Source organism: Eubalaena glacialis, chromosome 6 (assembly GCF_028564815.1).
Source record: "Eubalaena glacialis isolate mEubGla1 chromosome 6, mEubGla1.1.hap2.+ XY, whole genome shotgun sequence".
In the NCBI taxonomy this organism is placed as follows: domain Eukaryota; kingdom Metazoa; phylum Chordata; class Mammalia; order Artiodactyla; family Balaenidae; genus Eubalaena; species Eubalaena glacialis.
The window spans coordinates 80475942-80491570 of NC_083721.1; the positions used below are offsets into that span (position 1 = coordinate 80475942).

The following is a 15629-nucleotide window of genomic DNA, read 5'->3' on the forward strand; positions in this document are numbered from 1 at the left end:
GGTGAGACAAAGGAGGGAAAGGATGCTGCTTATAGAACATTTGACTGACAAATCAATGTTTGCTTTAAAGGGTTCTCAAAGTATGGTCCCAACATCAGCACCATCTGGGAACTTCTTAGAAATACAAACTCTTGAGAATCACGGCAGATCTACTACTGCAACAGAAATTCAGAGAGTGGAGGCCAGCACTCTTCTCAACAAATCTGCCAGGGCATCCAGAAGAAGAGTAACTTGACCATAGCTGTCCACGCTTTAGTCTCTGTGCCGGTGATAAACAATGAGAATAAACTATACCAATAGTCCAATACTAGGCTTATTAAATTGTGACAAGTTCATAATCTATGAATCATGATTTTTGTTTTTAAAGTGAACCTTATTTGGTTATCAGAGGGATTACCCTATAATCCACAGAAATAGATGTTGATGATTCATGCGTATGTCAGATGAAAGGTTATTTGCTCTAGCTTTGGCTTTAGAATCCATGCCTTAGAAGTCACTAAAATAACCAAAAGAACTGGACAGAAGCTGAGGAACAGCTAGACCCACACTCTTTGGCATATTGTAAGAACGATTTCCGCTTTATGTAAGATAGATAATCTGTTCAGAGTTGTATAGTGATTACAGACCAAATTTATAAATCAATCTTTTTTTTACATATAAGCAACAACTTGGACAATTTTAAAATAGGCATTAGCATTTAATTCCCAGTAATAAGATCTGCTACTGCAAATGGTGCTAACTATATACCAAACACTGTTTTAAGTGCTTTACACATGGTAACTCATTTATTCCTCATTACAATACTATGAGGTGGATACTATAACTATCTTCATTATAGAGGTGAAAAAACTGAGGTACAAAAAGCTTAAGTGACTGATCCCAGGTCACACAGAAAATGGTAGAGTTGGGATTTGAACTCAAGGCAGTCTGGTCCAAGAATCTATGATTTTAATCACTACAGTATACAGCATTTTGAATAATCTTAAATTCTAGGAGGCTGGTTCCAAATCATCCTGAACACCATGAATCTGGGTTCACATTATCTTGAAAAACATGAACTTGGCCCTTCAATTTGCAGACACTTTCCTCTGGTTGCACATAATGACTCCCAAAAACTTCAAACCAGTCGTACAGAAAAATCTTCTATAGTGAAATAATAAAAGGACAGAAAGAAAGATCAATATATACATATTTTTTCTTTTATACAGGGCAAAAGCCATACCAACTCAAAGCTAAAAACACCATGAGAGATCATCTCATTCCTCAAGTCCAGTTTACAGATATTGAAACAGACCCAAAGAGAGGTAGTGATATCTTGGCAAGTCATGGAAATTCTGGACCTTGTAAGACATCTTAAATAATTGTTTCCAGAGGTCTAACCAAGTTGTCCAACTTGTTTTTAAGAGATGACATGTTTTTGCAAGGTTGAGGAAGTAGTCTCTTTCTGCTTCACCCTCACACTGTTTCACCTATAGCCCTTCTCAGTGTTCATCCAAGTTCTATTGATATTCGTAAAGACCATCTTCCAAGGTCATTGAAGGTTCTTGTCAGTAACAATTCTTAAAAAATCACACATCTATACTAGCTATTATAGCAAACAGCATAAAACCATTATTGAGGCTGAGTAGTTTGTCTTAGACACAGAAATAGTCAATTTGGGGGCCTGGAATGGGACCAAGGTCTGTCTTTCCTTCCAAGTTTTATATCAGGGAACAGAAAACTCCAAACCCTGTGACCAAGAATGAGAGTACCACAAAATCTTAGCATCATTCAAACCAATTCTCCCATCTGTTGCCTGAATTCTTTCCCAGCATTACTGACAAAATTCATTTGATAATGATGATGGTGGTGAGAGCGACAGTAATAACAGTGTTATTACATGCTAGATAGTGTATCCACACATTATACACACACCCATTATTTCGTGTGGTCCTCATGTAAACTCTGAGATGTATTATTAACTCAGGTTAATAACCGAGGTTTTAGAGAGTTTTAATAACTCACTTGGTAAATGCCAGAGTATCATTTCAACAAGCTCCAATGAAGGCAAATTTGCCATTTTCTGAGGCAGCCTGCATTGAACTTCAACTGTCCTTATTGGTAGAAAGGTACTGTCCTTATACTGTATTGCCGATTCCCTTTCTTGGCTTCTAAATATTAGGCTTTATTCTGCTCTCTGGAGCTGCATAGAAGTCTGTTCCTATCTGCAGAGATTCCTATCCAAGTAAGGATGGAAGGCACAGACAGCTTCCACGACATCCAGGCTGAGTTCTACCTCTTCCTCTTCCAGAAGCATTCTATATGTGCTTCTTCCTTAGGATGTATACTCTGTGCTGTAATTGTCAGTTTGTATTCTCCCAATAGACTGTGAGCTTCTTTAAGGCGGAGGCCATGCACAATTTTATCTATGTATTCCAGGCACACTGCTCGATATAGAGCTTTATTTGTTAAACTTTTAAGTGAGATTAATTTACATACCACTAAATCCACTCTTTAAAAATGTACAGTGTTCCTTAATATATTTATATCACTATCTAATTCCAGACTATTTTGATCATTCCCAAAATAACTATTTTCCCCACTGGTAGTCACTCCCTATTCTCCCCGCTCCTCAGTCACTGGTGGCCACCAATCTTTCTATATATATATATATATATATTAGCCTATTCATATAAATAGAATCATGCTACATGAAGTTTTTTGTGTCTGGCTTCTTTCATACAGCATAATTTTCAACATTCATATATGTTATAGCATGTATCAGTATTTAATTTATGATTAAATAACATTCAATTTTACGGACATACTACATTTTGTTTATTCATTCTTCGAATGATGGATGTTTCGGTTGTTTCCACTTTCTGGCTATTATGAATAACGCTGCTATGTACATTTACTGACAGGTTTTTGTGTGGATACATGTTTTAATCCTTTTGGATATATAATTAGGAATACAGTTGCTTGATCATATGATAACTCTATGTCTAATCTTCTGAGGAACTGCTAGACTTTTTCTAAAGTGGCTGTACCATTTTACAATCAACCAGCAAGGTATAACAATTCCAATTTCACTACATTATTGCCAACATGTGTTACTGTCTGTCTTTTGTATTATAACCATCTTAGTGTGGGTAAAGTGGTATCTCATTGTAGTTTTGATTTGATTATTTCCTGGATGACTAATAATTTCAAGCATCTTTTCCTATGCATATTAGCTTCATGTATATCTTTGGAGAAATGCCTGTTAAGATCCTTTGTCCATTTTTTAATTGGATTATTTGTCTTCTTAGTGAGTTGTAAGAGTCTTAATATATTCTAGATGCAAATCTCTTATCAGATATATGATTTGCAAATGAATTCTCCCAGTCCATGGGTTGTTTATTCACTTCCTTGATGGTGTCATTTGAAGCACAAAAGTGTTTAATTTTGAAAAAGTCTAATTTATCAAAAATTTTTTAGCCGTTTGTACTTTTGGTATCACTGACTAATCCAAGGTCATGAAGATTGTTCCTATGTTTTCCTCTAAGAGTTTATAGCTTTACTCCTGATATTTATGTCTTTGATCCACCTTAAGTTAATTTTTGTATATGATATGAGGGAGGTGTCCAACTTCATTCTTTCACATGTGGATATCCAGTTGTCCCAGCATTATTTGTTGAAAAAACTATTCTTTCCCCATTGAATATCTTGGTGCCCCTGTCAAAAATCAATTGCTATAAATGTAATGGTTTATTTCTGGACTCTCAATTCCATTCCATCATCTTATATGTATACTTTATGCCAGTACCACACTGCTTGATTCCTGTAGCTTTGTATTAAGTTTTGAAATGGGGTAAACCTCTGCATTTTTTTCCTTCAAAATTGTTTTGGCTATTCTGGGTCCCTTGAATTTCCATATGAATTTTATATTTCACCGGCCAACCTCTACAAAGAAGAAAACTGGAAAATTCTGACAGGAATTAAATCTGCAGATCAATTTGGGGATCATGCCACCTTAACAATATTGTATCTTCCAAGCAAAGAACCCAAATATCTTTCCACCTATTTGGGTCTTCTTTAATATCACTCAACAATTCAACAGAGATTTTATGTTCAGTTACAATCAGTGAACAAAAGAAAAAACTAAATAAATGAGTGAACAAACCAATCAATGAATAAGAGAGCTCTTAGTAAAACATACACAATGGCCACCTTCTCAATTAGCATTTCCCTTTTCAAAAAGCCACCCTTTACTAGTCCCAGTTTTCAAGCTACACTTCTGTCTTTTCCTCACATTTTTGTTTCTTGGTCTTTGCTTTTTTTTTTTTTTTTTAAATAAATTAAGGGCAGACGCGCCCACTAAGCAACTTGAGGCAGAGACAGCAGCACATGCACGGCAGGTTTCCATGAAGATTTTCTTTTCTTTTTTTTCAGAATGGATATTTATTTATTTATTGGCCCCCTCACAGCATGTGGGATCTTAGTTCCCCAACCAGGGATCGAACCTGTGCCCCCTGCAGTGGAAGCAAAGAGTCCTAACCACTGGACCACCAGGGAATTCTCACATTTTTGGTCATAAATTTTATAGTTTCTTTCTCTTTTTTCCATTGATATGATGCAGTGTGGTGGAGAGGTGATGGCTGAATGATGCACCTCCATTCACACCTTTCCTTCAGAAGGTACTCCAGGAAACTTGTTCTAACACAGCTGCCAGCACACCACCCTGAACCTCCCTCTTTTTTTTCTCCATGCGCTGGTTGTGAGGTCTCATCTACAAGTAGACTTCCCTATAAACAAAGTAAAGCAACATAATTTTTAGCTATGCTAGGCTGGCTGATGAGAAAAGGAGCCCTACAATTAGGATTACATAGAATATTATGTCATCCAGGATGCTATTTGTAAAATCTGTTCCCTGGCTTTGACTGCCTTGGTAAGGATCAATTTAACATCGGCCATTTAGGAAATAAAACAGCACACTGTGTAGGTTGGGTGGCAGAGAGAGCCAAGAAGACTCCTTACTGCACCTCTAGCAGTACCTGAGAAATAACATTTTCCAGTATTTTCATATAAGTAGTACAACATCAAGATGGAATTCAAAACAGTTCAAGACAATTTACAAATGATTCGGGTAATAGGCTTACATGTCTCACTACTAGTACTTCAAGCTTTCTGAAACACCACATTTCTTAAAAGGAACAAATAAATATTCTATCTCTTTAGCCCACTTTAATTCTTTTATTTTATTTACACAAGCAGAATATGTTACTTTAATGGATCCACTGTTTACCATCAATATAAGCAAAGAATCCATTTAGAATTAAATTATCTCTTTAAAATAAGTATGAAGTTTACATATTTTTAAGGATGTTCACAGTGACATATAGATAGAAAGTTTATTTCCATTTAAAAAGCACAGGGCTTCCCTGGTGGCGCAGTGGTTAAGAATCTGCCTGCCAATGCAGGGGACCTGGGTTCGAGCCCTGGTCTGGGAAGATCCCACATGCCACAGAGCGGCTGGGCCCGTGAGCCACAACTACTGAGCCTGCGCGTCTGAAGCCTGTGCTCCGCAATGGGAGAGGCCGCGACAGTGAGAGGCCCGCGCACCGCGATGAAGAGTGGCCCCCGCTCGCCGGAACTGGAGAAAGCCCTCGCACAGAACCGAGGACCCAACGCAGCCATAAATAAATAAATAAATAAATTTAAACAGCACAAGTTAGGTTAAGGCAATTAATTAGTTGTGAAATAGCTTATAATTGGCATACACTTATTTCAAATATCGTGTCAGGAGGTATCAGAAATAATGTGGTAAAGGAAGGAGATGAATCATAGAGTCTCAAGCAAAAGTCATATGATAATTCTGCAGACTTTTGCTTTTTTTCTGAAAAAAAGGAAGCGTATACCAGCTTATCAGTCAGGTAACTTTTTGTCTCCTATCGTTGAATCCAAAGAATTGATTGTGTTGATCTTTGTTTTAGGCAACACTGAGTAACATGAAGGTCTTCTCTTTTCAGCAGTTCCTTAGAGGATACAGAAGAGAACTTGATATTTATTTTTATATCAACCCAATAATAAGAGAATAGTTATAATATTGAATTATAACCCCAGATAATATCATCTTTTCAACCAAGTGCATTGCCTTCAAGTGATATAAGGCAGTACAGGGGTAAAGGTAGAAATTTTAGCTGATTCAGCAGCTACCATTAAGTTGTCCTTATAAAACTCATTTGCCTCAGCTGTACTATTTTTTATTGGTGCAAATACCTGTTAATTATGGAAAAATCAGAAAGCAGTTATAACTATGTCATACACTAACTCGATATCAATTCCGGAGTGGGTTCTCTAGCAGATTTCTAGGGTGTGAATCCTTACATCATTATTGGATTTGATGACAATATTTACTTATTTATTCAGCACATATGAATTTGTATGTCTCTTGTTTGCCAGGAAACGAAAAGATAATCTTGCCTTAAGGACTTCATACTCTGGTATTTAACACAATTATATTTTTACTGTTCAAGCTTAAGGCATTATGCACTTTTATACTGTCTCTGTAAGGTATACTCTGTGAGGTACAATTACTAGAATTTTTACTTTATATTTGAGTAATTTGTGATTTAGAACAACAAAACATAATCCAGTTCTATTCTGTGGTCTTGAACCCCAATATGACAGCACAGATTAGGTGCATGTTTGGGTGAGGGCCTGGGACCTCAGAGAGGTCAAATTCACAGAGAGACAAATTCTAAAATTCACAAGTGGCCTTGTCTGCACTTACGGATGAAAATTATACTTACTGGCTCAACAGCAGTAAGTGACCAATTTGTACCTTTTATTTCAATAAAATTCCAGTTTGTAGTTTTATGTAAACTGGAAATATGTATGTTCAAATTATGAAACATAACAAATTAAAGTTTCATATTTGTAGTTGATATATTCACTGAAAGGCGATGTATAACTTTCCTGGTAATTCTTCCACAGTGTGAAAGGAAATTTAGCAGTTATACTCCAACGTGGTATTTTGTGGAGAGGACAGACCAGTTACTCACCATGACAAATGGTGACATGTAGGATTGGTTATTAACCACCTCCAACCTTCTGTCTAGAGAGGCCATCGTTATCACCATTATACTTTAGTTTGGCTATAAGGCATATAAAGGAAATGGATGTCAAAATGCACAAAACAGTGACAATATCTTATCTGAGATTCGGCTTTTGCTCTTAAAACACAATATTCCCACGTATTTACCATGGTAAAATCTAATCATCTCGAGTAAAAAATATAGTCGGATTTGTATTTTGTTGTTTATTTGCTTTTAAATTAAAAAAAAAAAAAAAAAGAAGAAGAAGAAGGGAATAAAGGGAACCATGGGGTTTGAGACCAAGGCTACTACCAAAATAGATATTTAAACAGTGGGAGAGGAGGACAGAAATAAGAAAACCAGTCCTGACAAGAAAGCTCTTTAATTTTGCAAATGTGATGTGTGCGTCTGCATGGACATAAGGCTAATTATTTCCACTAAGATGCTGCTGTAAAATGGAGAAGCTCAACAGGCATCTTTGTGAGTTTCTTTTTAAACCAATGCCTGGATGGAGTGACTCAGTGTAATGTAACACAATCATCTCTGAGCCAAGGTCTTGCAAACATATCACAGCTAAAGGTTACCCCAGGGACCATGGCCAGGGTACCATAGAAGACTCCCCCTCCCTGCCCTAGGCTCCAGCAGAGCTGGTTTCTCCTGGGTACTCTCGGCAGCAGCTGCCTTGCTTACCTTCCTCCTATTTCACTGCTGGGAGCTAACCTACACCACATACTCAGAGCACACCCTTACATTGGGACAAGTAAAATGGGCATTTTGGGGCAAAAGTTTTGTAGAGGTTCAATTCAAGGTAGATCTTCAACCTAAAGTTCCACTCTGAAAATGTTACCTTTTCATGGTGCTCAAAACAAGATTAAAAGTTAACTTTATTATGCTTGTCATATAAGACACAAACATCACCTTCTTAAAAAGGAGGAGGAGGTATACATGTTATTGAGATGCAGTTATATACAATCTAAAAATCAGTTGCCCGTCATCAAACTCACAGCATGCAACTCTGAGTCAGCTAACCGCTCCACCACCGCCACCTCATTGTTACTTAATGTTGAGGTTTCCTGGCAGGTACAGACTAATTCAAAATAACCCAGATCTTCTAAATATGGGCACTGCATAGAATTAGATCCCCTGTTCTTTCAAAATGGTATTTTTGTCTCTATTATTTTATTGGACTCCATTTGGTATCATATATGAGGTTTCTACTATATTTCAACTTTGACCCTAGCTCTCAGAGAAAACTATTAGTAAGCAGACAGTACAGACACATAGACAAATCCGTTTTTTTCTTAAACAAATCACAGTATGCACCTCATTTTTTCCCAGTTGAATACGGGAAGAGGAAATGACACTATCCACACCTCTTCTCTTTTTCAACAGTATAATACCCAGTTCCTATCTCCATTCCCAAGAAGCCAAACGAAGCAGCAGCAAAGTCCCAGTCTGCAGGGATAGTCTACATCTTACCACACAGCATCAGCATGTTGCAGCCTTCATCTCCCAGTAGCCTACATGTTTGGGTTGCAACAAATAATATGGAATATTAAAAATTTAATTCCTAATTAATCTCCCCTGCAGCTGCTCATGGCTTTTGCAAGCCAGAACATGGAGCATAAGAGAATAGAAGATCCATGGCACCATAAAACTCCACCCTGATTATGCTGCCTGCAAGCCCTCAGGCCACATGAATTCCAAACAAAAAGCCTTCCATGCAACACAGACACACCTGAAATAATTTCTTAGGTTGCCTCATAGATTATTGCTCTATGAAAGGGACTCAGTGTGGCAGCACTGGAATTTCAATTTGAGATGTGTCCATGTGACCAAACAGCATGTATGTACTCAGTTTCCAAATAGACTAAGAAATTACAATACTTTTAAAATGCTTTAAATGAGAAAGATAAATACATCATTGATAGCGCAACCAGCATTCAGAAAGGATAAACCCCAAACCTTCAAAGACCTGAAGCTTCAAAGTAAGCTCCAGACACAAGCTAGCAATCCCAAAACAAAAATGGGAAGGATTGAGTGGACTGTTGCTCAAAGCCAACATCTTATTTCTTGTAACTCTAGAACAATATGGTATCTCTGCAAAAGGGGAAAAACTGTAGCTACCATGCCCATTTTAGAAATATAGAAAAGGAAGCTCAGACTGGTGATATGGAGAATTCACACAACTGGAGCTCTTTTTAGAGAGGTGATCACAGGGAATTGAGAAGACAGTGCTCTTCATATTGGCAAACTTGGGAGCCTAGACTATCAAACTAGGTCCAACCTTATTCTTATCCCTGGAATCTCTCCAAATTTTTTCATACTAGTCTAAATGAGGATAGTGAAATTTCAATTCCAAAGAAATTTGATTCAAAAATACTAAATCCCCAGTTACAATTAATATACAATATCTGAAAGTTCTTCCAAGTCACCTAGGTACCAGCTCCAACCCTACTAAACTCACTGCAGGGAAGAAAAGGCAGCTTTGTAGTAGGAATTAGAAGGCCAGCACTCTAGGCCTCGTTTTGTCAAGAGAAGGGAAAGAAAACGATAAGTCCATGGATTTATCCTTTGTCTTCTAAGAAATCAAGAGAATTTCAATGTGACCCCGTGTGGCTCTTCCCAAGAGTCTAAGCTGTACTTTTACTAACAGTAGAAAGCCAGATGGGTGGGATCTAGACACATACTAATTCAAAGACACTATACTATCATAAATTTTCTGTTTACCTTTATGTTTTTGATCTGTCTACTCCTTTATGTTTCCAAGCCATATTTTAGGGAAAGTACCACAAAAGAGAGATATTTTGGAATAAACTAATTGAAATGCTAAAGGGAACCAAGGTGTCCCTTGGTTGCTCTTAGCATCCACAGGGAACCATTACATCATGGTTCAAGCAAAACAGAAAAAAATCATTCATCCTACCTCTAACTGAGCCTCACTGAGCAATGCTTTTTCCCTCTCTAGACAAAAACTTTCCTTCTGTAAAGTAAGAGTTTGGTTACATGACCTCTAAGCTGTGATACTCTCAGATCATACTGAGTCTGCAATTCACCCCACAACCACTTCCGAGCTTCTCACACCTGTTTTTCTAAAACCACCCCCTAATACACACATTTTTTAATGATCAGAAATTTTATTGCTAAACACTAAGGTAGTTTAATTGCATTACTCTGGGCAGTGGCTGGCACAGATGTACAATTTATATCTTCTGTAAAACTTGCTAAAGGTATTACCCCCCAAACCCACTGTAGCCAGAAACACTGCTGCTACCCGTCTCTCCCCCCCAAATTTCTCCTTTTACTGAGAGAGTCCTTGGGCATCAAGGCTATTTAGGTATTAAATTAGTGCCTGTGATTTCATCTGCCATTCACTTTGTATTCCACATGCGCTATATCATAATTGAACTACCTTATTCTTCCAACAAGGCATTCACTTTCAACATTCCTTGACTTTCTCATTCCTGTTATTCTCTCATTTGAATCCCATGCCTTTCCCATGACATATGCAGCCAAGGGAACTCAAATTCTACCTGTTCTGTGCAGTCCTCCCTGACACTTCCCTAGTAAAGTATAAAATATAATGTTGATATTCCTATCTTTGATTTCCCAACAATTTCAACATCTGGTGAGTCACACAATAACTTAAAGTAGCACATCCAACAAAGCCCTTCTTTTGTGTCCCTCTGAATTGTTTATGCATTTGTCTCTTCTGTAAGACTAAGGATTACTCTAGAGCAAGAACATGCTGACACACTAACCTCTATATTTCCAATGCCTAATCCACAGTGGGATCTCAATAAATGTTAGTTGAATGAATGAAAATGTGGAATGAAGCCACATTTCCCAAATAAAAATATGGATAAATAAGTGAACAGAAATAAAGTTGGGAAATCTGAGAGTGGAAATTGCCCCTTTCAAAAAAGGAAGAAAATGCCCCATAAAAATCTATTTTCAAGAGCTCAGATACTTTTCAAACTTGTTATGTGAATAGAGCAACTTTGGACCACTTACTGTACAAACATTCCACCTATATGATCATTTTCTGCTCAATCCATGAGCCAAAGCAGCCTTGCAAAGGTGATTCAGAGGTGGGTTCGGGGAAAGCACAAAACACATGCTTGAATAATGAGAAATCACAGACCTACTAGCCTACTTTAAGTAGTCAGGTGATTCAACAGGTTTTGCAGTTTGCTTTGGATCAAAAATGGAAACATCAAAATTGGGCAGTAACAGTCTACATTTCTAGGACTTTTCAAGTACCTTTTGATTACAACACAACACAGTCTACTGCAGACATCATCTTCTCTTAGCACATACTTTTAATATTTTAAGTGTGTGATTATTGTTCTCACAGCATATAATTATGTTAACCAATAAATACTAACACATCTACTTTAGTTCCACCAGAGGAAAGATCATTCAGAAGAATGAGCTGCTTCTCCCAATTAACTCTTGCTTTCCTAAATTAGAATAATAAAGAAGTTAGAATGGATCACTCTTTAATTTCTGAATGGAACAGGCAGCTGAAAAGTGGAATTCTCAACCTGTTCTACTTAAGAGTTATCACTATTAATTTTTTAAATTTTTATACAATTTCTAAAGGTAATTTTCCATTTACAGTTATTACAAAATATTAGCTATATTCCCTGTGTTGTACAATATATCCTTGAGCCTACCATATACCCAATAGTTTGTACCTTTCACTCCCCCACTCCTATATTGCCCCTCCGCCCGAATTTCTTTTTACCCTTTGAATGTTTTTCTTTTTATGAGAAAGCCATACTCAAGGGACACTGTTACTCATGTGACTGACCAGTGTCCCTTGAGTATGGCTTTCTCATAAAAACAAAAACATTCCAAGGGATATCCTCAATCTGGTTCTAGAACTTAAAAATCAAACACAGGTCTAAATTCAAGGTCCAGCTGTGCTCACATTGTAGTCATATGTCCTAACTTAGTCTCCTCATCCACAAAATAAGCACACCATCTATATCTCAGAGTTGAGATATCTGTATTTCACTGAAGTGTGAATAGATGTGAAAGTGCTTTATTTTACAATCAGTAAAGCACTGTCCAAATATCAGTGATTATGAGTTTGTGTGCACAGTGAGATTGCTCAAACAAAAACGTGGCTGCTGAATAAACCCACTAAAATGCAGTGGTTTACGGGAGGCATGTGTAGACACAGTCTTAAAGGATGAAGGCTATATTAAGCAAAAACCTCTATGCAGAATCTCCCCAGTGTATATCAGGGTATGAGAATTTAGGAGGGAAAAAAAAGAGCAAACAAAACTCCTATTTAAAAAGGGGGAGGGGGCCTCCCTAGTGGCGCAGTGGTTGAGAATCTGCCTGCCAATGCAGGGGACACGGGTTCGAGCCCTGGTCTGGGAAGATCCCACATGCCGCAGAGCCACTGGGCCCGTGAGCCACAACTACTGAGCCTGCGCGTCTGGAGCCTGTGCTCCGCAACAAGAGAGGCCGCGATAGTGAGAGGCCCGCGCACCGCGATGAAGAGTGGCCCTCGCTTGCCGCAACTGGAGAAAGCCCTTGCACAGAAACGAAGACCCAACACAACCATAAAAAATAAAATAAAATAAATAAAAATAAATAAATAAATAAAAAGGGGGAGAGGGCATAGAAGTATTTACTCACAAAATGGATGAGTCCAGGGGCAAAATCAGTGGCCTTGCTGTTCCGAGAAAGTGGGCTTGAGGTATTTGCTTGGGTGGAATTGGAAACATGCTTAACATCAAACTACAGTTTGCTGGAAAACATTTCTGAGACCTGGGTCCATCCTCTTGCATCTTTCCAGAGTCTGTCTGTTCCTATGTTCCTTTTTTCAGGATGAATTATAGCTTTCCCCTGCTTGAAAACCTTCAACTATCCCCCATTATTTATAAAAGACAGACCAAAATCTTAATCTGCAATTCAAACAAGTCCACACGCTGTTAGCAGGAAGCCCCCAGGCCTGTAGTCTACTTGAAGCTCTCGATGGCCTCGTCTGCAGCCACCACACTGCTTGCAGTCCTCTGAATGCAGCCTGGACCTTCCTGCCCCCTGGCTCAGGCTGCTCTCTCTCCCCTCTTGCTTCCAACATCACTGTTCCACCCATCCCTTAGCTGAATGCGCAAATCTTCGGATGACCCTTCTCAGATGTTGCCACCTTTAAAAAAATATCTCTCTCTTTTCCTTGTGCTTCTATATATCTGCCACTGTTGAACTTAGGATATTATAGGCTCCTGAAAGATGACAACTCGGTCCTATTTTTCTCCCTTTCAACCTCCTAACAGTTCCGCCAAAAGACCACAGCCCATGCTACCTACCTGCAGCTCAGCACGTTGTTTACAGAAATAGAGTGCATTTTCACCACTGACAGGTCTAGTGGAGCCAAGAGTAACGAGAGCTGAGGAAGAGCTAAGCTCTAGTGTGTTTTGCCTTGTGCCCCTACATAGCTGACAGTCCCATTGTATGTCTAGAAAAGGCAATGGGAACATGTCTAAAGAGGAAAGCACCTTACGAAGCTCTGTGTTGAAATGACTGACAGCAGAGAAGCAGGACTGGCTTTTAATCTGTGAAATGAACCATTGTGAATATAGAGGCTACTGTTGAAGAACTGGAGTGCTGTAGGTCAAGCAAACATCACACGAGAGTCAAACAACACAGTGACAACAGTGTCGGTCCAAGATCTGCATGCAGAGTCCTGCTGGCTGTCTTCTGAGGACTCACAAGCCCTGAAATTGACTTGCCGTTACTTTCTCAAGACCGGAGGGAGGCAGGGAATGACCACAAGCAGTGCAAGGTCGGCTTCCAAAATGCAGATAATAAATGAAGGTGCAGAAGAATAATCATGCTCCAAAGGAAGCCAAAGGATACAAAGAAGAACTGATAACAAGGCATCATTTGCATTAAAAAAAAAAAAAAAGATTAATTGCTGTCACCAAATTCTGGTAAGATTGGGGAGAAACTGATATATTCAAACTGCTGGTGCCAGTATAAGCTATGTACCACCCATGGAAAGAAAAGTAAAGAAAGCACTCGCAATCCCCAATGTAGAAATCCCGCTCTAAAAAAATCTGAGTTAGGGAAATAGCTCCAAAGAAAATATACACGAAAATGCCCCACATAGCGTTACTTCCAACAAGCAAAAAAGCAAGCCGCCTCAATATCCAACGTAAGGAATTTCTTAGAAAAGATGTAGCCCTCACCCTAACTTTAACATAGCCATACTAAGCCATATTTCTTAAGATTATACCAACATATAACAAAATATCCACCTAGACAAAGCCAGAAAAAAAGCAGGGCAATGGAATAAGAGATTTAATTTTATAACGTTTGTGTATAACACTGTTGGGTTATTTTAAAGAAAATACTAATCAAATCAATGAAAGAAATGTCTGTCTGTTAACTAACACATGTTGATATTAAATAAAAAGACAACTTAGACCGTTGACTCTGAGAAAATCCAAAAAGAATGGAAGGGATAAAAGAAGCAGCTTGTTCTTTTAGATAATTGCCGGTTATCTGTGGTGACTATTTGCAGATAGCTCTTACCTGTGGAGGCCGAGGCTTGTAGGGGGAGCTGCACTCCAGGTCAGCCAAGATGCTAGTCAATGAGTCGATCTCAGCGTCCAGGCTCGAGCGTCTCTCCTCAAGGGTCTTGCCTCCAGGATTTCCCTGTGAGAAGCAACATAGTCATGTTAAAAAGGGAAATTTCCAGTTTCCATCCGTATCCATCTGAGTTCAAATTTCTCAAGTTATACTGTGACTTGGTCCAAGTTTCTGCACCTCATTTCTTTTAGCTTTTATAAAATCTCAGTGAGGTAGGCTGGAGAATTATCCCTCTTTGACAGGTAAGAAAACTGAAATATATGAGGTGATTTTCCTAAAGTCGTACTCTTATTTAGAGGATATTTCCTTTGATGAATATCCAAGTTAAAGGAAGTAAATGTCTCCATCCTTGCACTCAAGGAGCAGATCCAACTAGGGACATAATGCAAATTCCACATTCAGAAACCCCTGTATAGAATGATGACATTTTAGTTGGAGCAGGAAAAGGCAAGGAGAGACTTAAGTCCAGGAAGAGGAATGGAATCAGTGTGAGATCAGTAGACTAGGTGTGTCTGTGTCAGAGAGAGACGGCAAGCCCCAAGCGATGCCCCTAAAAAGTGAACTAGAATAAGACCGCTCAGGGTCCTGGCCAAGGGGCCGCAGAGGAAGCATGTGGCAGTGACCACTGATTATGAACCGGGGGATCTGTGGATTTCATATGTCAGTGTCCCATGTTAGCACGAGCACCGACCGACTGCTACCGGCATTGAGAATCCATGTGGAGCGAGCAGAGGGCAATAACACCGCCACAAGGGCATCCCCAGGAAGTGGGAGCAAGCTTAGGAAAAACAAGCAAACAGTTTGCCTAGAGCTTAAGGCAAGGAAATAGAGTGAAATACAAAGGAACCATAAAGGTCGCCCTAGAATTTGGAAGCAGGGTGAGTTAAAGTAATTTTTTAAGGTGACAATGTAATAATGATCATGGACATGTGATAAGAATGTCTCTTAAGACTCCATCAA

The 15629-nt window shown here is 38.7% G+C and overlaps 1 protein-coding gene across 10 annotated transcripts in view; it reads right to left on the reverse strand.

Moving 5' to 3' along the window:
• Nucleotides 1-15629, reverse strand: part of LPP (LIM domain containing preferred translocation partner in lipoma) — a 693922-nt gene that overhangs the window by 338451 nt on the left and 339842 nt on the right. For all 10 annotated transcript variants that reach the window (XM_061194353.1, XM_061194348.1, XM_061194355.1 and 7 more), the window contains one exon: nt 14613-14735. In XM_061194353.1, the coding sequence (XP_061050336.1) occupies nt 14613-14735 (123 nt within the window). The remainder of the gene's footprint in view (nt 1-14612; nt 14736-15629) is intronic.